Here is a 25,502-nt window from a genome sequence, read left to right as displayed (position 1 = left end):
AATGTATTTATTTAAACGTATTAAATATACAATTCAAATAAAAATGTAACTAAATTTTAGAAAATAAATACAAATTTAATAAATTTTAAATATTATTTGATAAAAAAAATGAAATAGTTACATTTGCTAGTAAAGAAATAGATGTTTGTGGTGGTGGTGGGTTGGGGTAGGGATGGGTGGTGATAGTGGTGGGTTTGTGGAGTAGGTAGTCGTGGAGGGTTGGGGTGGAGTTGGTGGTGGTGGGGAGTGGGTAGTGGTTGGGGTGAGTGGTGATGGGTTGATTGCAGGGTAAGGGTGAGGTGGGTAGTGTTGGGTAGGTGGGGGTGAGAAGGTAGGGGGTTGGGGATAAGTAGTGGTGGGTTGGTTTGGGTTGGGGGTGAGGTGGGTAGTGTTGGGTAGGTGGGGTGAGGGGTAAGGGGTGATGGGGGTAGGTAGTGGAGGGTTAAGGTGGGTGGTGGGGGGGGGGGGGGGGATGGAGCCGGTGGTAAAAATTATCCATACAAAATACCTCTTAATGATATTAAGACTTTGTTCTAGATCTTAATGATTAATACTTATTCAGACCAAATAAGTGTGCTTATATATTAATGTAAACTAATACACTTAATGACTTAAGGTCTGAACCTTTCAGATTTAGACCTCCACCTCCATTAAGTGCAAACAAATGAGGCCTTAAGGCACTTACTAACATGGGTAGCCCGACATTAAAATATTGGAGAAATAAAATAAAAAATAAAAAAAATGGGTTGCCCAGAGGGAGAATCGAGGAAGTAGGTGAACATAACTTTTTATATATTAAATGACGAAAAATGATCATGCAAAAATCTCATATTATGTCTAAATAATAAATATTTCTTGTAGGAAAAACATATAACCTTTGCATTATAAGTGTTCGGCCACATTTAAGTGCTACATGTTGTGAACTTGCCGTGAGGTGCGCCAAAGCAGACAATATGTACAAGCAGTTTATAACACGTTATCAGCACGATGCTCGCGATTAGGGGTGTGTTCTGAACTTGAAGTTCCCACATCGCTCGCACACGGGATTGTGTGCGTGCTTATAAGCTGGGCCTGAAGCCTTTACTTGTATACGCGTTTTAAAGCCGTGAGGTGCGCCAAAGCGGACAATATGTACAAGCAGTTTATAACACGTTATCAGCACGATGCTCGCGATGAGGGGGTGTGTTGTGAACTTGAAGTTCCCACATTGCTCGCACACGGGATTGTGTGCGTGCTTATAAGCTGGGCCTGAAGCCTTTACTTGTATACGCGTTTTAAAGCCGTGAGGTGCGCCAAAGCGGACAATATGTACAAGCAGTTTATGTTGTGAACTTGAAGTTCCCACATCGCTCGCACACGGGATTGTGTGTGTGCTTATAAGCTGGGCCTGAAGCCTTTACTTGTATACGCGTTTTAAAGCCGTGAGGTGCGCCAAAGCGGACAATATGTACAAGCAGTTTATAACACGTTATCAGCACGATGCTCGCGATTAGGGGGTGTGTTGTGAACTTGAAGTTCCCACATCGTTCGCACACGGGATTGTGTGCGTGCTTATAAGCTGGGCCTGAAGCCTTTACTTGTATACGCGTTTTAAAGCCGTGAGGTGCGCCAAAGCGAACAATATGTACAAGCAGTTTATAACACGTTATCAGCACGATGCTCGCGATGAGGGGGTGTGTTGTGAACTTGAAGTTCCCACATCGCTCGCACACGGGATTGTGTGCGTGCTTATAAGCTGGGCCTGAAGCCTTTACTTGTATACGCGTTTTAAAGCCGTAAGGTGCGCCAAAGCGGACAATATGTACAAGCAGTTTATAACACTACGTTGATTTTGGATATTATGGGGAACATTTATTGCCTCCATACTTTTTTTATGTTCAAGTCCTATGCATAGTGGCGAGACTCGCATAGTTTAAACGACAAATGTAGCCGTCATTCAACCTTCTTTCTTCTCATTGGAGTAATAGTCAACTTTCAATCAACCCTTTTTGTCTCTTTCTCTCTCTCTCAACAGTAATCTACATTAGATTCTCAACATCTCCCAAACAGCTTTTCGCCAATAATGCCGGATACTCACACACTCATTCTCTCTATCCATTCCAAATGCCTCTGTCCTACCCTTCCGCCACCAATGGCTTCTTCGCCACCACAACCACTCTCTTCTTCGCCACCTTTATTCTCACAACAACTTCCCTCTCCTTCCCTAACTGTAATAGCACTTTCTCCTGTGGTTCCATCCGTAACATCACCTACCCTTTCACTGGTGGCGATCGCCCCGACTACTGTGGCCTCCCTGATTTCAAACTCCGATGTGTTGACGATAATCACACCGAATTCACTCACCAATCACTTATCTACCGAGTTCTTGAAATTAACCAGTCTTCAAGAACCATGACCATAGCTAGAATCGACCTTTGGAATAGTACCTGCCCTTCTCAATTTATAAACACTACACTGAACTCCACTTACTTCAACTACGACAATAACGAAGATGATGAACTCTCATTATTCTACGGGTGCAATCTCTCTGCATTGAATTTCACGTCTCAGAATATGCTTACATGTAGTGTCAATGGTTTGAATTTTACCTCCGCGTTTTACTTATTGGGTCCAATTCCAAGTGACCCTTTTCTGAAAGTCATTACTTGCACGAGTATCGTTACTGTTCCGGTGTTTAGAGAAGTGGGCAAAAGGCTATATAGCAATGAGATTACTCTTGGGGAGGCATTGATGCAGGGGTTTAGTGTGAAATATGATGCACCTTATGATGGACTCTGTTCTGGGTGCTCGAGGTTGGGTGGGAATTGTGGATTTAATGTGGAGTTGGCCCAGCCGATTTGTATTTGTGAAGACATGCCATGTACATTGCCTTTAGAACATTCCTGTGAAGGTAATGGAAACTTTCTCCCTCCTCGGAATGTACTGGGATCTTTTTCACTGGGTTTTACTACTCCCTCCGTCTCAATTTACGCCACACCTTTCGGATTTTGAGAGTCAAACAAGATCGCGATTTTTTCATGTCTTTTAAATTTTGTCACGTCTTTTAAATTTTATTTTAAGAAAATTAAGGATACTCTGTCTGAATTTGCGGTCACAATTAAGAAATTTGACTCTTGAAATCCGGACTGTGCCACATAAATTGAGACAGAGGAGTACTAATTAGGAGTTCTGAATGTAGAATTCTATAGTTTTAACTTATGGACTGAATAGTTTTAGCTTTATAGTAATAGAACCTCTATGTGTATTTAGGTTCTCACCTTTCCTGACAACACTATTATTGAGCTTCTTCCTTGGTTTTTATTCTGGAAAGGAATTGATTTCCATCTTATTGTACTCTATGATGCCGTGAGATTTGTTCTAGTTGATGAATCCTAAACTCATGGTCTAAGACATTGTTTGTTCTACTTCTACATGATTGCATTGCCAGGTTGATATGCAATCTACCCATGTGTACAGAGGATCTTTCTAATTTCATCCTATTGCTTTTATATTTGGTATGAGTAGTTGCTATCTTCTACTAGTGTAGGCCTCTGGTTCAAAGGTTACACCTCAAAGACACTATGCAACTTGCTAACACAATGTGTAAGGCAATGTGATTTACTACAGTTCTCATGATTAGCTTTTAGATATCCATGGTATGTTTTTTTCAGGTATCCCTAGGTAATCATCTGACAGTGTGCTTCTTCTATAGAGTTTGTGCTTTTCGGATCTATTATTCGCCCATACATCCATTTCATCTCACCACAGTTTTGTTATTTTCTCCTAATTCCAGCCAGATTTACTTTATGTGCCTCAGCATCTATCGTGTTTATCACTTAATTGACAACATTATGACTGTTTTGCAGATAAAAGAAAGAAAAGTCAGACGCCACTTGCAGTAGGTATTGTCTCTGTTCTGATCTTATAGTACATTTCAATTGACAAAGCCAATGCCATGAGAAGACTTTTTAACTTTCTTTTTTCTATTGCAGGCTTTAGCTTAGGAGGTGCTGCACTTGCCGGCATTGGCATTGGATTCCTAATCTTCTTCTGCAGACAAAAGAGAAAGCGGATTGCAGCACAGGCTTCACCTGCCCAAACGGAAAGCAAAGACCTTCCAATGTTAAGTTCAAGCAATGGCCTCACTTCTTCATCTTCTCCTTCTTCAACCACTTTCACCAGAAGCATTCCCTCTTATCCCTCTTCAGCTGATTACGGGAAGGGAAACTCCCACTTTGGGGCTCATGTCTTCAGTTTTGCTGAACTTGAAGAAGCCACGAATAATTTTGATCAATCTAAAGAACTTGGGGATGGTGGCTTTGGCGTCGTGTACTACGGTATGTGTATACTCTTTCTTGCATTTATTATTTGGTGAGAGAGCTTCCTAACAATTCTAAGTAATTGTTAATCAGGCAAGCTCCATGACGGGCGTGTGATTGCAGTCAAGCGCTTGTATGAGAACAATTTCAAGCGTGTAGAGCAGTTCATGAATGAAGTAGAGATTTTAACTCGGCTCCGGCACAAGCACCTAGTGACATTGTATGGGTGTACATCTAAACGAAGCCGAGACTTACTGCTTGTTTATGAGTACATACCAAATGGGACAGTGGCAGATCATCTACATGGAAATCGGGCCAAATCTGGTTTACTCTCTTGGCCTGTCCGAATGAACATAGCCATTGAGACTGCTGATGCTCTGGCTTTTCTCCACTCCTCAGTTATAATACACCGTGATGTCAAGACCAACAACATTCTATTAGACAATGATTTCCATGTTAAAGTTGCTGATTTTGGGCTATCAAGACTGTTCCCAAATAATGTCACACATGTCTCTACTGCTCCACAGGGTACACCAGGCTACGTTGATCCTGAGTACTACCAATGTTACCAGCTCACTGAAAAGAGTGATGTCTATAGTTTTGGGGTGGTCTTAGTAGAGCTGATCTCATCATTACAAGCTGTGGATACTGACAGGCACCGCCATGATATTAATTTGGCTAATATGGCAGTCAACAAGATTCAAGGGCATTCAATACATGAATTAGTTGATCCAAGTCTTGGATTTTCGACAAACAGCTCCGTGAGGAGGATGACTTCATTAGTCGCTGAGTTAGCTTTCCGATGTCTGCAACGGGAGAGAGATCTGAGACCTTCAATGCAAGAAGTGCTGGAAACTTTGAAAGGCATCCAGAATGGAGAATCTAAAGCACAAAAGGCTGAGGTACTGGATATTGTGGTGGATGATGTTGGCCTCCTAAAGGGCTCCCCTTCCTCTCCCGATTCAATTGCCACTGACAAATGAGTTAACAGCTCCACACCACATTCTAGTGGATGAAATATCTTTTTCAGGTTGGTCTATTTCAATGCTAGATGAATAAGCAATTACTATTTTGACACTTGTGATCAGTGTCACAGTTGAGCTAGTATCCCGCAGTGGACACTTAATTTTTTATTTTTGCTTACATGTAGTTATCCTGTTATAGTTGATATTGTCTGTGGGAGATTATCTACTGCTTTTCGTGTAAGGCAATGTAAATAGTGAATAGGGCTGCCAACATTGTAGTATACATATGCATCTCTTCTCTTTGTTCATCAGGTTTTGTTTCTTTATTGACCTTTTGGTCCATCTGTTCACCTTAAATATAAAGTTCATTTATGCTGAGGACATTAAAGCCATATGTTTAAAAAGTGGAGCTATAAAGCCCCTCATCCACAACCCCCCGCCACACCCTATTTAGTCCACTGGTGAGGATATTTATAAGGTCTGGACAAATTAACGCAGCAAAAATTTACTGCATCGGTACACATTCTGAGCCTATTCGTAACTTGGAATGCTAAGTTTTGTCGAGTCTTATAGGTGAAGATGTTCTGATATTAATTGGTAAAGAGAAAAAAGAAATATAACTCTAATTCGTGGGAACACCCTGGTTTGGCGAGCTTAGTGCACCAAGAGAGGCTGTGCTAGCATACACTTATAGGGGTTAACTGAATCAATAGTTTTTGCCTAGACCGTGTATATAATGTACTAAAGCAACCATCAAATATCTCTTCATCAAAAGAATCCACCACATATCTATAAATAATTGACTGTGAATTTAGTAATATTGTATATTAACATGAAGTCATTATACGAACTCATAAAACTTTAAAATTTTGAACCCGCCTCTCGCACCAAGCACTTTTGCTATACGCAAAATCCTGGGGCGAGGCAAACCACATTGCCACATTGGTCTATTATATGCAACCTTACTTTGCATTGCTACACTTGTTTGCTTAGTTATTTTATGTCATTTCAGAAGAGTATTTTGACAGAAATGCTGGACTTCCAAATATCCATTTCGTAGCAGGTAATCCCAGAATATCATTCATCAGTATAAATTGTGGGTATTTCCTGCTGATCCTGCAAAGTAGGTGAGCTTAATACCTGTAACTTGCTGATCATAGAATTGAATGTTTCAACTAATTTTTCCAAGTCAATTTTTCCTTTTCAATGGAAACTAAACAAAGGAAAAAGGAAGCAATTTTGACGTCACAAGAGAATGTCTACTGCCGTCTGCCTTGAGTTGCTTCCAATTTCCACCTACTTTTTTTGCTTCTCACATGCAATTAATGTATAATACTTATGACATTACTCTAGTCTAGTAGAATCGCCCAACTCTTATCCAAACTTAACAATTTATTTTACCTTATTATTTTGGTTGCTGCCATTTCATAAAAGTGCTAACGCCAATGTGGTTATTTAAGGTACTTGTCCATAAACTATACGGATAATAAAAAGAGATTTACGCGTACGTTACAGTTCAAAATGAGAAAATTCAATACTCCTACAGTCCTACTAGTAAAAGGACGGTAAAGTCGGCAATTACTTTGTCAAAGAATTGACTTAAACAAGAAGTGATATTAATAGGTAAGAATGCTACACGTGGATGCATCTCAAGGGCAAAACAAGCACTTATATTGATCAACAAACATGAAACTATAAAGAAATAACGATGTAACGACAAACATGATTATGCAACTTAGGACAATGGTGACAATAGGCTTAACCCCGAATCATGAGATGGTCATCATCCTGTTGTCTTCCGTTGGTCACTCACTCCCCACATACGCATGCAATTACAGATAACTTTGAAATTTTTCAAACTCCAAATTTATCGTTCTTGCTTGCTCTAAAATCTTGATCACAAAGGCGCACTAACGCGGCCGGATCATAAACCGGAATAAAAAATGTAACTAATTACGCTTGAAATTCGAAAATCACTTTTACAATAATCACACCACAAGCACTTCTTATTAAATGAATTCAATTTATGTGTATAGAATTTATTTTTTAAAATTTGTGTAATGTAACTTTTTGACGAAAGGATTGAATAATTGAACCCTTAAACAAAGCTACTAAGAGTATATGTACGGATTAGTATATAGACTATAGGTATAGCAGGGAATAGAGTGACATTAATAACTAACGTATCTTAGAATTAAAGAATCCCGGGTGGCCCTTTCATCTATCCTTGGATAAGGAAATTAAAACTGGTCCAATCAATGTATACACATATCGAAAATGGGATTGAGAATGGTCCAGTCCTTGGACAAATAAGCACCAACAAGTTCAAGCAAATTTGTATAGGACGTGGAATTGAAACTTAGCAAATACATAAGGTGATCATATATTATTAACAAATTCTTTTACACTAGTATAGTTTAAAACTTTTTAAAATAACTCATCTAACCAACCTACATTAACAAGTCCGGAGCCTAAAGGGTATAAAAATACACGGTATAAACTAAAAGAGGTAGCCAAAAATTTAGAGACCAAAACGGGTATAACGTGGACTGATCCACGTTATACCCCAAAAAAAAATTCCATTGTCAGACATATTCACGGAAAAATTAAAATTAAAAGGTATAACGTGGATCAGTCCACGTTAACCTTTCATTAATTTTTTCCCCCGGCGTTTTACAAATACTTTGTAAGACGTTGCCTCTATTTAAATCATATTCGGCTGTGTTTTTAATAAAAAATAAATTATTGATTGTTTTAATTTTTAAAAGCATATAGTTAATTTCAGTGATTAACTGAAATAAATATTTTAACACATGCAATAATTAAATATGTGTTATATATGCGAACAGAAATAAAAAATAAAATATAAGTTAAATAAACGTCACACATTAACTGAGTAGTAAATGTTAAATTACATACTAACTATTAAACGGCACAAGACATGTTATATATTCTTGGAAGATTACATAAGGAAACAACGATCGTACAACTTAAGAAAAAACATAAAAATCAACAAGCAATAACAACTACTGATTTCTGTCGGGGCAGCGATTCTCGTTATGACCTGTTTGCTTGCACGTACTACACTTTCTAGCCATGCGAGCAGGAGCTATATCCATTTCATTCCTCCTTCTAGTTGTAGTCCGCCAACGTTTTACAACAAAATGTTTTGTTGCAAAAACGTTGGCTGCCACCGTTTTTTGCTCCAAAATGTTTTGTTGTAAAACGTTGGCAGTTTTGCAGTAATTGATGCATGAAACTTTTTTTATGCACGTTTTAGCTGAGAAAACTTAGTGTTTTTTTCCATACTTTGACCAATGATTAGTCGTGTATCAAGACTCCGAAATGTCAATATTTTATATAGAACCTGATATTTTTTTTTGCGTACAATAATGTAGGCCCAATACATCAAGGATACGTAGACGTTCGGATAGTCATTTTAGGGGTTGAAAAGGTACCCCAAGTAAGTTTTGTTTGAAAAAACTTAGTGCTTTTTCCATACTTTGACCAACGATTAGTCGTGTGTCAAGACTCCGAAACGTCAATATTTTGTATAGAACCTGATATTTTTTCTGCATACAATAATGTAGGCTCAATACATCAAGGATACGTAGACGCTCGGATAATCATTTTAGGGGTTGAAAAGGTACCCAAAGTAAGTTTTGTTTGAAAACTTTAAGGTGTTTTATTTTTTAAGATTTTGATTTAAGCGTGTTATTTTTAATCAAGACATAACTTTATTTTGAATATAAATATAAGAGAAAAGACATCTTTTCCCCTATAAACTTGGCACGAAAACTCACTTTAACAACTAAACTTAACTAATAATTATTTACCTCTTTAGACAACTTATACGTGAATTATTGTGAACCTTACGTGACACATACCAGTTGAGAGGTGAGTGTTAGGTCCACGTCATTTTTTTTTAATTTCTCAAAATTTATTTTATTATTTCTTTTGTTTCTCCCTTCTTCTTCCACATCCATCCATGGCAGATCTTCACGTGAAAAATGTCGTTAGCTATAGCTGTTGTATTTTCCACTTCATCTTCTTCCTTCTTCCCTAACACCGACCAACGTCCTCCTTCCGCCATGAAGGACCACCCCATATTCTAAATTCTAATTCCTACTTTAGAAAATTCTATTTCCCTCACTTCCATCCTCTTCTATTCCTCTAAATTAGTTTGAACCTTACACCCAAAATTAATGCATCTCCTCCCTAAAAGTGACATTCATCAATGGTAAAATCTCATATCAAGGTCCATTTTATTTCCTTTCTACTTCAGATTTTTCATTTTCGTAAATTGATATTTGATAATGTCTTTACCTGAAAAAGCATTTACAAGCAGTGAAAGAGCCAAGAGATTAATATCGTATTTATCGGTCCAAATGAAAGAGCCAAGAGAAACAAACCTAACAGTTTGTTGAAGTACAAGTAGTTAACAACAACGGGAAAATTCGGACAAGTTCTAATAATTAAAAGCCTCAAAGTTAAAAGTTTATGATTAGATTTCAATCCGGTCATTGAAAACTTTTAGCAACCAAATTTTCTATTCGAGTGACCGGCCAAACCCATCCACTTTACTTTTTTTATCTTTTCTTTCCCTTTTTTTTTATGTGTAAAAACCTCCTAACTAAGCATAAAAAAATGTCGTTGGATATAGCTGTTGTATTGGCAACAAAAATTAGATCTTGCATCATTTTAATGGCGTTGACTCTTTACTGCTAATTCAAACTTCTCCTCTGTGAAATCCTTCTGTGATACAGAGGAAGAAGGAGATCGAGAGCAGATGAGGATTAAAATTAAAAAGAGAAGGAAAAAAAAATAAAAAAAAAGAAGAAGAAAGGAGATGAGGATAGAGAGCAGATACCGTGGGAGGATGGGGAAGAAGGAGACGAAGGAGAAAGGGAAAAGAATAACAAAGAAAAGGAAAAAGTTAATTTAAAATGAAAAATAAAATATTAATATATCATCCAATTAGAAGATGAAATATGTACAATTGGGGCCACTTTTAGTGTTTTTTTTTTTCCTTTCACCCGCTTTTAAGAAGTTGGGTACACTTTCTTGCCACGTCACCCATTAAGGTGGTATTTAATTTACTTAAAAGTTATTTAGAAGGTAAATAATTACAAGTAAAGTTTAATTGTTAAAGTGAGTTTTGCTGTCAAGTTCAGTGGGAAATGATGTCTTTTCTCTATAATTCTAAAAAATATAGGGAGAAAAACTAATTGTAAAATGGTCAAACTTTAGATGGTCATAACTTTGTACTCGGACGTCCGTTTTACGCGTTTTTTTTTTTTTTTTTTGAACTTGCGTATTTTTTGGCCGAGCCTATTTTAAAAAAAATACCTTTTATCCCATTTAATTTCAATTTTCCCCCTAAATTGGCCTGAAATTTTCAGTTTTATGTACTTATAAGATGATGATACGCAATAGATTTCAACGTAAAAATCCCGGGGTAATGTAGCTGTGAATGTCAATTTCACTTCTGCGGTTTCAATTTTTGAAAATAAGGCTGACTAATTTTCTCGACATATAAAGTTGACTAAAATAACCTTACAGTCAAACGCTATATTTTTTCAAACAAAACTTACTTCGGGTTCAGGAGCACGGACTACAACTAGAAGGAGGAATGAAATGGATATAGCTCCTGCTCGCATGGCTAGAAAGTGTAGTACGTGCAAGCAAACAGGTCATAACAAGAATCGCTGCCCTGACAGAAATCAGTAGTTGTTATTGCTTGTTGATTTTTATGTTTTTTCTTAAGTTGTACGATCGTTGTTTCCTTATGTAATCTTCCAAGAATATATAACATGTCTTGTGCCGTTTAATAGTTAGTATGTAATTTAACATTTACTACTCAGTTAATGTGTGGCGTTTATTTAATTTATATTTTATTTTTTATTTATGTTCGCATATATAACACATATTTAATTATTGCATGTGTTAAAATATTTATTTCAGTTAATCACTGAAATTAACTATATGCTTTAAAAATTAAAAAAATCAATAAATTTTTTTTATTAAAAACACAGTCGAATATGATTTAAATAGAGGCAACATCTTACAAAGTATTTGTAAAACGCCGGGGGGAAAACTTAATGAAAGGTATAACGTGGACTGATCCACGTTATACCTTTTAATTTTTTTTTAATTTTTCCGTGAATATGTCTGACAATGGAAAAAAAAAATTGGGGTATAACGTGGATCAGTCCACGTTATACCCGTTTTGGTCTCAAAATTTTTGGCTAACCCCTTTTGATTTATACCGTATATTTTTATGTCCTTTAGGCTCCGGACTCCTACATTAACTATGTATAGTAAGCGTGAGTTTGTGAAAATATCACGTAGTAACACATTAAAATTGATTAACATAAAGCTGAAATGTAAAAGTAACATGTCGAATTCTTTGTATAGTTCAATTAGGAAATATTATGCGACATGGCAAACATTTAGATTTTACATAGGATATATAATTATAATTTCAAAAAATTAAGAAACGTAGCTACATTTTGAGTTGTGTAGCAAACACACAATAAACGCTTGTAACTGTATACGCTCAACTGATACATTATTTGTTGATATAGCTGCTAAATACACAACTATATCTAAGTTTGCGTAAGTACGCAAACGGTAACTACATCTCCTAACTACGCTCTAAACTATAGCTATTTATGAATTTTTCACAAAAATTTATCTAAAACAACATGTAACAGATTATAGGAATTTTTAAATCTACAAATTAAATAATGCAATAAATAACCTAATATAGTGATAACATAATTTTTTTATTTGTCCAGTAAATACACAAAGTTAAATTCAAAGCTACAAAGTTTGTACGGTATGGTAGAAAGAATGAACGGGACCCACAGGTGTAGACTGGTTCCGAACTTGGGAAAAGAGGCCACGTTTCTCACAGTTTGAGAATAATACCGCAACAGGCTTGCAAATGGGATAAAGAATAGGAATAAGCCTTAAAAGACGCAAGCAGACGGTCCACATCCCCCGTCCTTTCCCAATTCCCCTCTCTTCACTCCCATTTTGCCAAAAAAAGTTACTGTTTAATTTGTAGCGATACTTACCTCAGATCGTAAGGAAAAAATGGCTACTTTGCAGAAATTCAAGCTACTCGCAACTCAATGTGCAGTAGCAGGAAGCCCAACACGTAGCCCAACAACAAGCCCAGTTGTACACCTCCGCCGCCGAAAAACCCTCCGTATGCTCCTCACCCGTGGCGGAAGTGGCAGTGGCCGTAGACCCCCGCGCCGGGAAATCTGTTCGCCGGATCGACACCGCGATTCGACGGAAAAGGGGAATGAACTGGTGGTAAGTCACAAGCTTAAGGACTTGTTTGTTTCGTCGCCTCCTTCGTTTTCGGAGAATACGAGACAGGGATTATCGCCAGCAACATCTGGTAACGGCGGCGGTAGTGGTCGGAGAATAGGGTTAGGGTTACGTTCGCTTAGGCCATTATCGGCGACTTTCCGGCAACGGTTAATGAGGAGAGCTTGGCGACCTGTACTTGTGAGCATACCTGAGTAAATTAAATTAATTCACTAGGTATATTGTATTTGTACCTGATTAATTAGAGAAAAATAAATACTTTAGTCATATATTAGGAGTTATAACTTATTAATTCTCTCTGATTTTGTTCTGTTCCAGAGTATATATCTCTTTAATTGCGTAATTTTCCATTTTTACGGTGAAGTTCTATGAATAACCTAATTATTAAGAGATCACAGTATCGTAATTTTGATCTAAAAAGTTCACTTTGGATACCAAACTTGATAGGTGTTCCGTTGTGATTCATTTACCAGACATGATTGATAGTTATTTTGATTATTTCCCATACTATTTAGTTGGTTTTTTTTCTAATTTATTACTACTTTCTTATTAATTTTGTGTAAAGGGTTGAAGCATAAAATTAGTTCAAAATTTCATCTTTTATGCCTAGAGTAAAGTGATTGATTAAAGTTTTACTTTAGTTTTTGCTTGATAGTTCAAACATTGAACTAATATCCATGGACGAGATTTGGCACTTGCTTTTTGTACTTTCTTCAACACTAGTATTAGCAGTAATTGAAGAAGAAATGTCATAGGAAAAGCTAAAACTCATCAATTTCGAGAATTTGAAAAATTATCTTTAATGATAAAAAAAAAATTGTTAATTTCGATGAGAAGATTTGTGTACTTTGTACAGTAATTTGAACCTATAAATACGTTTGGGAGTCACAAACATTATGGGGGACATAATAGCTTATGTAGCATGAGATTTAGCAATTCGAATGTAGCTATCATTCAACTTCCAGCATTACCAAAACCATTTTTTTTTTTTTGCTTTTTTAACTTTTTATAGTCTTTAGTAGTTCCCAAAAGTATTTTCAAAATTTTAAAGGTGCCTATGATAAAATGATGAAGAGATTATAAATGTCGTCAAGGGCGGATACATAATAAAGGCAATAGGCGTCAAATGTATCCCGAAATTGTTACAAACAAGAAGTATGAGTATCAAGAAATTGAATTTAAATAATGAAAATTCAGATTGTAGATCTGTTACTCAAAATTTAAAACAAATTAAGTAGCTGGTAAGGTTTTTTCTTAGTATAAATTTATGTAGACATTCAGGGGAAAGAAAGTGATAATGAAAAATAGTTTTATTACTTTATTCTTCTTATTGTTGGCTGACACACTCGTTTTCAGTAAAGATGTAGTAGTACTAAAGAGTCAGGAAGAATCTTTATACGCATGCATTGGTAATTGGTTAACGGTTAAACAATGACAAACAGCCCATGTCAATAAAAATAGGTTTTTTGACATACAAGGCAAGATATCACTATTTTAATCTTTATTTTAGTAAAGAGGCAGAAATTTATAAATTTAATGATGTTGAGATTGAAAACTTAGGGTTGGTTTGGTAATGGAAAAGGTGTGGTGGGGCAAGTTGGTATGAAATTGACATAGATCATGGCGAAAAAGTCCAATAGGAGAGATAAAAAGTTGATTGATAGTACAATATAAAGTTCTGTCTCATTTTACTTCGTATTTTTGCTTTGTTCCCATACCTGCGCTTTCTGACAAAGCTAGGTGGGGTTAGGGACCTATGATTTAATTTACGACCTGAAGAAAACAAGAATGAGATTGGACACCTCTCATTTGATTTTTGAAATAGTGTGCACACAATCACATTAGGGCCAATTAAATTTGTATTTGGGTCGGGAAGTCCATGTTTGGAATAAAGCGCTCCCTAACACAAGACGATTTTGTATTCAGCAGAACTTAAACTCAAGACGCTAATTAAGAATGAAGAAATATTTACCATTTCATCACAATTCTTGTCGTTTGGTTTGTCAACTTTGATTAGTGAGTTAGTACTTTCTTTTCTTTTCTACCCTTTTTTTGGTCATTCTTTTTGGTTGATTTTAACTTAAATGCTTCATGCTAAATTGTAATAGTACTTAAATACAACTTCAGGTGCCTTAATTGTTTACAAAATGAACGAGGTTGGATTCATTGCACGTACTAGTTGAATAGCCAATGGTTGTTTTCTTGACCACGATTTTAAATATTTTGAATAATAAACTGTGTAGTACTTTATAGTATGTATGTAGATGTATATTGAATAATAAATTGTGTAGTACCTAGTACTTTGTTGTATGTAGATTGAATATCATATAAAGTGGAATGGAGGGAGTATAATTTATTTATTTTTCATAACTCTTTCTAGATTTACCATGTAGTAAGGGTTGAAGTTGAATCATTGAAAATAATGCACTATATCTTGCACATATCACATTTGATATGCATGTGAATATGTGACCGGCTTCTAGTAAACTTTTTCTCTGTGCATTATAATTGAAGCTTTAGGCAAAAATAGAGGTACCAAGCCATGCATTTGCCCTTTAAATGTATCTGCCATTTCCCTTTTCCCACAAGCAGACAATGCACAATATATAATGCTAGATACCCAGAATCCGAATCCTTCGTACTACAGAAACATCTTCAATAAATCCAAAATGGCTTTGCTTAGTCGTAAAGTCAACCACTATTCAATTGATCGAATTTATTGTTTTGGCTTGAGTACTTTTAAAAAAAAATTACCCCTATACTATAATAAGATTATATTTATTTTGATATTCAGGAAAGGAAAAGGTTGATTCACTAAATAATATGTATAACTAATTTATTTGAAACTTGGTAAACAAAAAAATTGTAGTACAAAACCCATAAATTAAAATTTTGAGTTCGTTCTCTGTTTTAAGTCTGGCATAGATTTGTCCTAACTCAACCAACATCTCTTGGATAAGTGACAAGTCTTCACGAATTATGATAATTTATCCAAAAAGAGTTCGCCAAACAGGACCCAAGTATCCAGAGCCTGTACTCTGTGCATACATTGAATCACAAATCAACCATCAAAGTAAAACAGGCCAAACTGGACTATAGATAATTTTTAGTATACGTGACAAATAAAAATGGACGAAGGGAGCACAAAAGATTAAAGGCAAAAGTCATAGATAGCCCCCTAAACTTTGCCACATTTTCCTCTGAGATACCTAAACCGAGGGTTGTACCTATTGAGTACCTAGACCAGTCCAAATTCGATCCTATTGGGTACCTTTTTCACAATAATCAGTAAAATTAGGAGAGTGTATTACTCTCCGTGACGTGGCAACTTTGTCAAATGAAAACATGACACGTGGCGGTGGGGGGGGGGGGTCCATCATAATAATTAAAAAATAAATTATACAACCACCCCCCCCCCCCAATTTTCATCCCCTTCGCCGCCCCCTCCCCCCCCCCCCCCCCCCCCGAACTGCAACCAGCCTCGCCCCCCCTCAACTGCAACCAGCCGCCGCTCCCCCACCACTGGCCGCTGCACCACCACCCCCAACCGCCGTCCCCCCACCCCACCAATAATTTATTTCCTTTTACTTCTCTTATTTAGGTCTATCAATGTCTTTATAAGACCCACCAACCTTTAATGAAAGGTGAGATGAAAAAAAAGAGTCATAGTAATGGTAAATCTTCATTTTTTCCGGTGAACAAGATGGTAATGTTACTTTTCATATCTAAAAAGGACAAAAAAAATGGTGGTAAGAAATAACATCCAATTCACAAATTAATTTTATATAAATAATTAAAAGAAATGAATTGTTATAATGAAGAGGAAGAAGAGGAAAAAAAAAGGAAGAAGAAGAAGAAGAAGAATTGAACAGAACGTCACAGTGGAAAAAGGGGAGGGGTTGTGATAGACGGGAAAAAGGGGAGGGGTGGGGTGGGGTCAGACGGGCGGGGGTGGGGGTTGGGCAGGTGGGTTAATTTTTTATTAATTTATCTATTAAATTTTATTTAAAAGAGGTAAAATTTTAACCAAAAAAAAAAATTTAAGGATGAAAGGGTTGTCCACGCGCCCAAGAAAAAATGGAATCAATTGCTGCGCCATGTAGGCGCCACATAGGCAAAAGGTACCCAATAGGATCAATTTAGACTGGTTTAGGTACCCAATAGGTACAACTCTCAGTTTAGGTAGCCCAGAGAAAAATGTGACAAAGTTTAGGGGGCTATCTATAACTTTTGCCAAGATTAAAAGATAATGAATAGTCACAAATAATCTATTGGAAGGACCCCTTAGGTCTAATAAAGAAAACAATGCAACGGCAATTAAGATATGGAACCATGCATCCAAGCTAAGTAATCAAACTCTTTCACATTAAAATTGACATAAATTAAATTAATTTAACACGAAAAGGCAGTTGAGATGAAGTTAATATATCTATCATCTATGGCTTATGATCTGATTCTAACCATGAGTAAGCAAATACGTTAACAGATAAAAGAAAAATATGAATGAATACAGCTATATGAAGAGATAGATTTGTACAAGTGAGGTATAGGATATGTGGATGAACTTTAAAGCGTGACGTGCCAATGGATTTGTTTGTAGCTATATCTATATGTATAGGTGCTTGTGTTATATATATGTGTGTATGATGATTGATGATTTATGCTATATATATTAAATAATATCGAAAGGTTAAGCAAATTAATGGAAAACACCACAAAATCTGGACCAATATCTTTGAGAGAGAGTTTTTGTATATTTGATGATTACAATGTTGAGATATGCAAAAGAAGCTAACCTAAAAATGGGGAGGAATGTCCTCTATTTATAGGTATGCCTGATGGGCCATGAATGCAATACAAAAGCCTTTATGAATAAAGAAACCCTAAAAAAGATAAGGTATGACCGTACGGTCTGACACCCGTACGATCGTCAGTGCAAATGGCAGAACGGTTTTCTGACGCGTGGCAACCTCACAACCGGTTATCTGGACCAACGGACACGTTGATTTAGGCTTGGTGAATCCAGACCAACGAACACGCTTTTGTTATCTCGGGTCAATTACATCTGGTACGACACCCCGAAGAAAAGATCGAACATGCTCGTGCTCATTTGGACTTATCCTCGGTTCCGGTCTCACCGGTCACACATTGAATCGATTTTTACCGTATACAGATAGTCCCCACACTTTCCGGATCATAGTTTTATCGGAGTGACGGGAAGTGGATAAGTCCCAAAACCGGTGGTTTCACAAGCTCGTTCTTATCTTCAAATTAGGCGGGAAACGTTATGTCACATCCTTCTGACTTCGGCCACGTGTCTCACCCCGAATGGCCAGCCTCGGGAACCGCCTTAACCCACGTCGCTTCAAGTCACGTCCCATTAATTTTCGAACACGTGTCGTCTCTCGATTGGCCAACCTCTGTAACCGCTACATTAAATAGTCTATATAAGGGCCAAAGTTACTCATTTTTTACTTTCCATTTTCACTTCTTACTTCTCACTTCTTACTTCTCTGATCTTAAGCTTCTTTGTTAACTTCCCTCCTTGCTTGAATCTTCAACGTTTTCTGCAACAAAGTTCAACCCGAGTCTTCAACCCTTCTAATCTTTCATATTTCATCATTTCGTTCCTGCCTTGAGATTTTCATCTGCATCTTCAAACCTTCAAATCTTCATACCAACTCCTTTATCTTTAAAATATCAGCCAACACTGATTCTGCTTCCCAGGACGTACCCTCGATTTCTTCCCTGGGCACCGAGCCTACTTCTAAACCCAAAGGCAAAACCTTTGTGGAACCAACCGCCCTGGACATAATACCGTCCAAACCCAATTATAACCTTGGACATAATACCGTCCAAACCCAATTATAACCTTGAACACAATACCGTCCAAACCCAATTATAATCACGAGTTTGCCGTTGAGAAATCGGTACAAATCGCGAATAGGGGTTTCGACGTGAGGCGGTACCCTTCGTCAATTACAGAGGATCTCCTCCCTCGGGTGTCACGACCCGACAAAGGGCCATGACGGGTACCCGGAGCTGACTGCCGAGCACCACTCATTACACTAATCATCATACCCATCCTGGACACACACATAATCTCCAATGCAATACATAAATATACATAAGCCCTCACGGCTGCAGAAATGATATACAACAATATACACTGATGTATTTATAAGACAATTACAACCCACGCATACGTATCTACGAGCCTCTACTAGAGTACTAAGACATAAGGACGGGACAGGACCCCGTCGTACCCAAATATGTACACAAAAGAATGTATCAACAAATGGCACCTTCGGAATAGTGGAGTGCTCCTATGAATCTGCCGAATATCTTCTAAGAATCTGGGCAGCCTCCCTGTCTACCTGTGGGCATGAACACAGCGTCCAAAAAGAAAGGACGTCAGTATGAACAATGTATTGAGTATGTAAGGCATGAACAATAATAACATGTCGAAAAGATAAGGAAACATCAAGTAAGGAAACAACCTGCAACTGAATGTCTCTTAAAACAGAATCATGCATGCTAACTTACATCATAAACAACATCATATCGAGTATGCATATATAAGCTGCCCGACCATATAGGTACGGTGTGATCATCATCAGCCCGCGTCCGGGGTAAACATCTTATGTCGCCCATTAGTGATGTCTGCCCATGCCATCTAGACATGGTGTATATGCCACCTGCCTTAGCGGTGTCTACCCGGCCATGTAGGCGCGGTGTAATCTCATCATTATATACTTATCATAAAGCATGCATTAGAACTCAAGTAAAGCTACAATTCTATCGGGGCGACGTAAGGTCGAGAACCCCCGATTCCATTATGGAGTAGTCATGATGATCATGTCTCACCTTGAAGGAACTAGCATCATAAGGTGAGTCTAACAACAATGATCAGCATCAAGGAATCATATAAGGATCATTAGCTTCATAAGAGTATCACGTTATGAGCTTTAGGGTTTCTAGATTTAGATTCATCGTCATCATTATCATTATCTTGCGAGTAGCCCTTAATAATCATAAACTTATAATTTCTGGAATATGAGAAAGCCATGGAAAGATAAGGGAAGTCATATTATAGGAATCATGCCTTAGAAAAAGAAGGGACTAGCATCACATACCTTTATGTTTCCTTAACGACTAAGCGTCCTCCCTCCAATCTTACAACTCTACATTCAAGGGAATTCGTACTAAGGTTAGATAATCAGAAACATACTTAAGCTTTAAGCTAAAGCTAATGAAAATCGGGCAGCATCTCCTTTGTTTCTACAACTTTCTCCATATAATATAACAACTCCCAAACATCAACAACACACCCACAATATCATAATCAATAAACTTCGTTAAATTAGTCATTATTCAATTCTCAAAATTCCCTCTTAAAGTCATCCATAACCATAGCTATAATACAACACCACATTCACCCTCATATAATGCTTCTTTAACATCATTTATATCATTTTTAACAAGATTATACTCATAACATGTCAATAACCATAATTCAAGTCAAGTCACTATTCAAGAATACCATTATTTTCACATTTGAGCTCTATATTCCACTTTCCTCCTCAATCCAAGTCTTTCAACCATTCAACATTCTTAATAACATGAAATGATCATAAAACTCACCTTTGATTATGTAGGAATGGGCTTTGGATGAAAATACTTCACTTGGAGAAAACCCTAACTTCAATTCCAAGGAAATTTCTAGCTTCTATGAACCCTTGTTAGCCTCCTTGCACTTGATTCCACTAATTATTAGCGTTTGATCTTGGATTCACCTTGAATTTATGTTAATGAAATGTATGGAACCTTCTAGAGGTCTTGAGAGAACTGGAGAAGATATAAAATGAAAAATATGAACTTGGGTCACATATTTATACTTAGAGAAAAAGCTGCCCCGATCATGTTATATGGACACTTATACGGTCCGTATAACTTTATATGGTCCATATAAGTGACCGTATTTCACCATCAGGAATTTTCCTTTCTTTTAAAGGTTATACGGACCCTTAGACGAACCGTATAAGTGGTCGTATAACTCCATTTTTTTGAAGTTAATCTCGTCGATTCGTTTGATCTCCAATTCTTATGGAACCTTCTTAGCACTTGTTTAACACTTCATTAACAATCTAAGGAGCGTTACAACTCTTCCTCGAGACATTATTAAATCAACATTAGCTCGGTACTTTGCAAAATCCTTCCAAAACACGACTTATACCTTGCCTTCCTCAGCGAACTTTCTTCTGTTGCCTCAAATGTCTTTGGAATCTTAATTAGAATCGCCAAGTAACCTTTCTTACTTGTAGGGACATCGTATTTATCTCACCCTCCGCTAGTCTATCTACCACATGACGACATGAATTTTTTCGAGGTGTAACATCGGGTCCGGGCCGATTGTGGATGGGATAAGCATCCGGTGCAAGTGTTTTCCCCCGGCCCCGACGAGTCCATTACCGACTACAAAGAAAGGTTCATGTACGTTTACACGTACCCGTTCGCGCCCAAATTCGATCCCCCAATTGATCCGGTTATTCTCGGGATGTGCCGGACATACAATGTATGCTTAGCCCAAATCGGGCCGATTATCTGGAGGATCGTGGCCTGCCTCCGTCTACTATCTAATAATGCTAAAAAGGAATGTTCCTACTTTTTAATTTCCATATATGCCCTTGTCAGCAAACAAGCAACTAGGGCTGGGCATAAACACCGAAAATCGAAAAACTAGACCGAACCGAATTAATTCGGTGTTTCGGTTCAGTTTCGATTTTTTTTATGAAAAATTCGGTGTTTCTGTTGGGTGTTCGGTTCTGGGTCAACGGTTCTTCGGTATTTCGGTTTAACTGATGTTTTTTTTTGTGTGTGAAGATTTACTACATGAATACAATTTTTTTTGCAACACTCAATCCACTCTCTCAGGCCCAAATTAATGTATATGATTAATAAAAGAAGTTGCTAAATTTCAGAAGCCATCAAAGATTCAACTGGAAAAAATTTCATTCAAAAATCAAAAGGGCCTACAAGAATGGAACAAATTATTCATAGATTATAATGCAAAATAGAAGATAATTGATAATAAGCACAAAAAGAATTTGTTTATTGTCGGATGTTTGGTTCGTCATATTAAAATCTGGACGTGAGATGTACTATTTAGAACATCCATAGGTTTAAATTGGATAAATAAATTTGTCTTCAATAATACTCGTGGCCTATATTAAATCATTTTTTCCAATCTGGGATTGGTTTGTATACCATCTTGATCAAAATAATTAGCTGAATGTATATAAATGATTATCAGACAAATAATACTTTTAAGAGGAAGATAAAATAAAGCATACAAGAATATGGTCTACTAATTCTGTGCGGTGTTCGGTGTTGAAAAAAAAAACAAATTAGAAAAATCGAAACTGAACCAAACCGAACTAATTCGGTGCGGTGTTCGGTGTTCGATGTCCACTTTCAAAAAATCAAAAAACCTAACTGCACGCCCACCCCTATAAGCAACACATGAACTAGATGGGTTTTTTGTTTTTTTTCCTCCACCCCACCTGGCAGAGAAGAAATCCAATTTTTTCACTGCAATTTCTTTGTCGATCTGTTTTACTTAAACGCCCAGTACCCTTAATTTCGATGTCCACTATGTTTTTAAAATGAAATCTTCCAGCCATTAACGTCTTCTGAGACGAAAGTCGAAGTTGGCGGGCGATCCACGTACATGGCTTCTTTTGTTTCTTTTCCAGAGATCCAAATTAGAGTATAGAGGAGAATAACAGCAAAATCATCCGAAGGTTAATATCTGTCTGATTAAAAACTCAATTTTGAGTTCAAATCAGTATGGGTCTGATCTGTTTTCCAATTTTTTAATATATTTATGATGTGAACTAAGATCGAATTGCGAGAAAATAAATGGAAATCGAAATAAAACTAAGAAGGTAAGATAATTCCCATTAATCAGTTGCCCTGCTCACTGAGAAGTGAGCTACATATAACCAACTCCACTGGGGAGGGACTAAAGTGTAAAAGAAATAATAGGACTTAAGTGACAATATAGAAAGATTGTAATATACTGGAATATACTACTACTCAAATGCAAGGTACAACCCTTATTGCAGCAGTCGGAAGAGATATTTAACATGTCATATCAATTTATCCTTTGAATATAGAATTGTAATAGCTTAATGATTGAAACCTGTGAAGAGAAGCAACAATTTACTATGAAACAAGCTTTTGTTAGATTGAATATGTGAATTGGGAAAAAAAATTAGAATCTGAAAGAATGAAAAGAAAGGAGGAGGAGAGAGAGGAAAGAGAACTCGCTATTATTTTTTGTTAAAATGACAAACGTACGACTCATAGTAACACATTGTTTATTTACTATTAGGGACATATATGAAAATTAAAAAGTGGGTACATTGCTGACCTACAACATTCATGTTGTTCTCATGCTTCAATTTAGGTAACATACTTAGCCCCAATCAACTCAATTCTTAGAGAGAAAACCGCCCAATAATTGGCAGCTCAAAGCAAGATAAACTACAAAAACAAATTGAACGGTTTGTCCTTCAAATGGGTCTTTAATCTTTAAGGGCGTAGGATATAACTTGTAAGATATCATGATACGAAATATAAACTTATGCCCCGCGAAAAAGTTATTTACCTTGAGGAGTAAAATTTAAAGCCCAGCACAAAACAGAGACAGAAGGGCAATTTGCACAATTTTCCTTCATACGGACTGGTCTTTAATTTTTTCCCTTCGCTTAAAAAGGTGGTCGAAAATACCTCGAGATTCTGGGTTTGAAACCCAACAGAGTCAAAAATAATAATAATTTCGCAGCACATAAGTTTCTAGGAACCTATGCCTATTCGGGCGAAGTTACATAGAACGTATGCCGGAGATAGGGCATAACTAAAAGTCTGCTAGAGATGGCAGACTTTTAGTCATGTCTTAAGGCAAAGTTTGGCGCATAAGGCAGACTTTTTGCAAAAGCCTCGTCTTGCGATTTTTTTTTTTTTTAACTGAGCCGGGGTTCAAACCCAGAACTTGGAGGTATTTTTAGCCACCTTTTTAAGCGAAGGAAAAAAAATTAAAGACCAGTAATTTGAGGGCCAAAAATTAAATACCACCCCAAAAGGTCCGGAACTTTTTTAACCCAAAAAATAACTTTTGGAACTAAACTAACCCTTTAAAAAAAAAGAACCAAACTAGGCTTCACGCACAGAATCTGTGCGTGAAATCCTCTTTCTCCCGACCCCAACCTTTATTCTTTGGAAATCAAACTCAAAATTAAGCTTTTTTCCGTACTTTGACCCAAGATTAGTCACGTTTCAAAACACCGGAATATAAATATTTTATATAGAACTTAATATTCTTTTAGCGTAAAATAATGTCGGCTCATTACATATATGTTTGGATTGTCGTTTTAGGAGTTGTAAAGTGCCTCGAAGTAAGTTTGAAAACTTGTTATCTTTAAGTTTTTTTTCGTACTTTGACTGAAGATTAGTCACGTTTTAAAACGTCGGAATATAAATATTTTATATAGAACTTAATATTTTTTTAGCGTACAATAATATTGGCTCATTTAATCAAGTATACATATACATTTGGATCGTTGTTTTAGGGGTTGTAAAGTGCTCCGAAGTAAGTTTGAAAACTTATTATATTTAGGTTTAAATATCATATTTTATAGGGTTTTGATTAATCTCTTTTATTTTACTCCCAAAGCAATGAAAGTACTTTTCTGAAAAACCAAATAGCAGTGATGATGATAGTTCAAATCATAGCAGTTTTTCGAGTGATAACAGTGATTTCAAACTAGACGAATTGAATCCTCACCTTCTTATATAGCGTAATGATGATTTCTGCAGTGTGAAATATTCAGATCCGCGATAATATTATTCTGGGTTACGCCGAGAACGGTCACATCGGCTTGCCAAATCAGAACGTCTTGTTCGTGACTTGAAAAATCTCAACGCTCCAAATCCAACAAGGTACTCAATAACCATGCCTCGAGTAGGTCCAGAAACTTGCGAGTTTGCCGTACAAAGGATTAGAAAAGAAAACAACAGAATCCTGGCAAGACGTTGTAGATTTTACATGTTAAAGTTGGCAGAAGAACAAGCATCATCAACCGGTAGAGAATTAACGTCTCCTGAAAAATGATGTGTGTTAAGAGAACGCCAATATCGTTCTGAGGACGATATTGAGGACTTCTGTTCTGATGACGATTAGGGTCTATTTAGGCTCACCGTCTTAGATTATGGGTCATTTAAGTTTCGAACTAAGGCTGTTAATTTGTATTTTTATTTTATGATGAAGTCATCAATTTGAATTAGTTTGGCATGTTTTGAATTTGCTTTTATTGTTAAAGTCTATTATTAGTTGATAATTTAACAAAGAAACATAAATAAATTAGTACATAAAGGGTGCGATTACATTATAGGGGAAAAGGTACAACTAGTAAAAAACATAATCCATAGAAATATTAAACTTAATAAAAAAAAATACATATAAATAATAATAAACAACAACAAGCTAGCACAAATAATCTTCCACAATTTAAATTTTTATTTCAAAGCTATTTTCTCGTGTTGAGCGTCTCTAAGATTAGCCTTGAGCAAAATTCATTTTTTTTTTTTGGAACCGGTGAGTAAGACCTCCAAAAGTTCAATTTTTTCTTCAGCTTCCACAAGCTTAAATTGCGAGTCCAATTTAGCGGTATCTCTAGAGATACGTGAAGTCGCGATATCTCTATCAAAAAGTGAATTTTTAAACTTCGCCGCCACCGTTTTATCCATGTGAATGCTATCTTCCCACCGAAAGTGTGCAACTGCCCATATCCTATAAACATTACAAGAAAATCAGTTTTTTAAAGTAAAAGAT

The 25,502-nt window shown here is 36.6% G+C and overlaps 2 protein-coding genes across 2 annotated transcripts; both read left to right on the top strand.

The window, feature by feature from the left end:
* Positions 1–463: 463 nt before the first annotated feature.
* On the top strand, positions 464–5,574 carry LOC132623390 (LEAF RUST 10 DISEASE-RESISTANCE LOCUS RECEPTOR-LIKE PROTEIN KINASE-like 1.4). Its single transcript, XM_060338135.1, has 4 exons — positions 464–2,890; positions 3,846–3,881; positions 3,972–4,316; positions 4,392–5,574. Exons 1-4 carry the CDS (start codon positions 2,104–2,106, stop codon positions 5,279–5,281), a joined length of 2,058 nt encoding a protein of 685 aa, XP_060194118.1. The 5' UTR covers positions 464–2,103; the 3' UTR covers positions 5,282–5,574.
* Positions 5,575–12,206: 6,632 nt separating this feature from the next.
* LOC132621845 (uncharacterized) lies at positions 12,207–12,917 on the top strand. Its single transcript, XM_060336299.1, has one exon. The coding sequence runs from the start codon at positions 12,365–12,367 to the stop codon at positions 12,803–12,805; it is 441 nt and encodes a 146-aa protein (XP_060192282.1). The 5' UTR covers positions 12,207–12,364; the 3' UTR covers positions 12,806–12,917.
* The last annotated feature ends 12,585 nt before the right edge of the window (positions 12,918–25,502 follow it).

The sequence above is a fragment of the Lycium barbarum genome, chromosome 12 (assembly GCF_019175385.1).
Source record: "Lycium barbarum isolate Lr01 chromosome 12, ASM1917538v2, whole genome shotgun sequence".
Classification (NCBI taxonomy): domain Eukaryota; kingdom Viridiplantae; phylum Streptophyta; class Magnoliopsida; order Solanales; family Solanaceae; genus Lycium; species Lycium barbarum.
This window is presented reverse-complemented; position numbering and strand designations above follow the sequence as displayed.

What these genes read in the sequence shown, in the direction of transcription:
- LOC132623390 (XM_060338135.1), top strand. Translation starts at nt 2,104, where the DNA reads ATGCCTCTGTCCTACCCTTCCGCCACCAATGGCTTCTTCGCCACCACA. An exon ending in TTTAGAACATTCCTGTGAAG is followed by an intron (nt 2,891 to 3,845) that starts GTAATGGAAACT and finishes ACTGTTTTGCAG; the next exon opens with ATAAAAGAAAGAAAAGTCAG. An exon ending in TCAGACGCCACTTGCAGTAG is followed by an intron (nt 3,882 to 3,971) that starts GTATTGTCTCTG and finishes TTTCTATTGCAG; the next exon opens with GCTTTAGCTTAGGAGGTGCT.
- LOC132621845 (XM_060336299.1), top strand. Translation starts at nt 12,365, where the DNA reads ATGGCTACTTTGCAGAAATTCAAGCTACTCGCAACTCAATGTGCAGTA.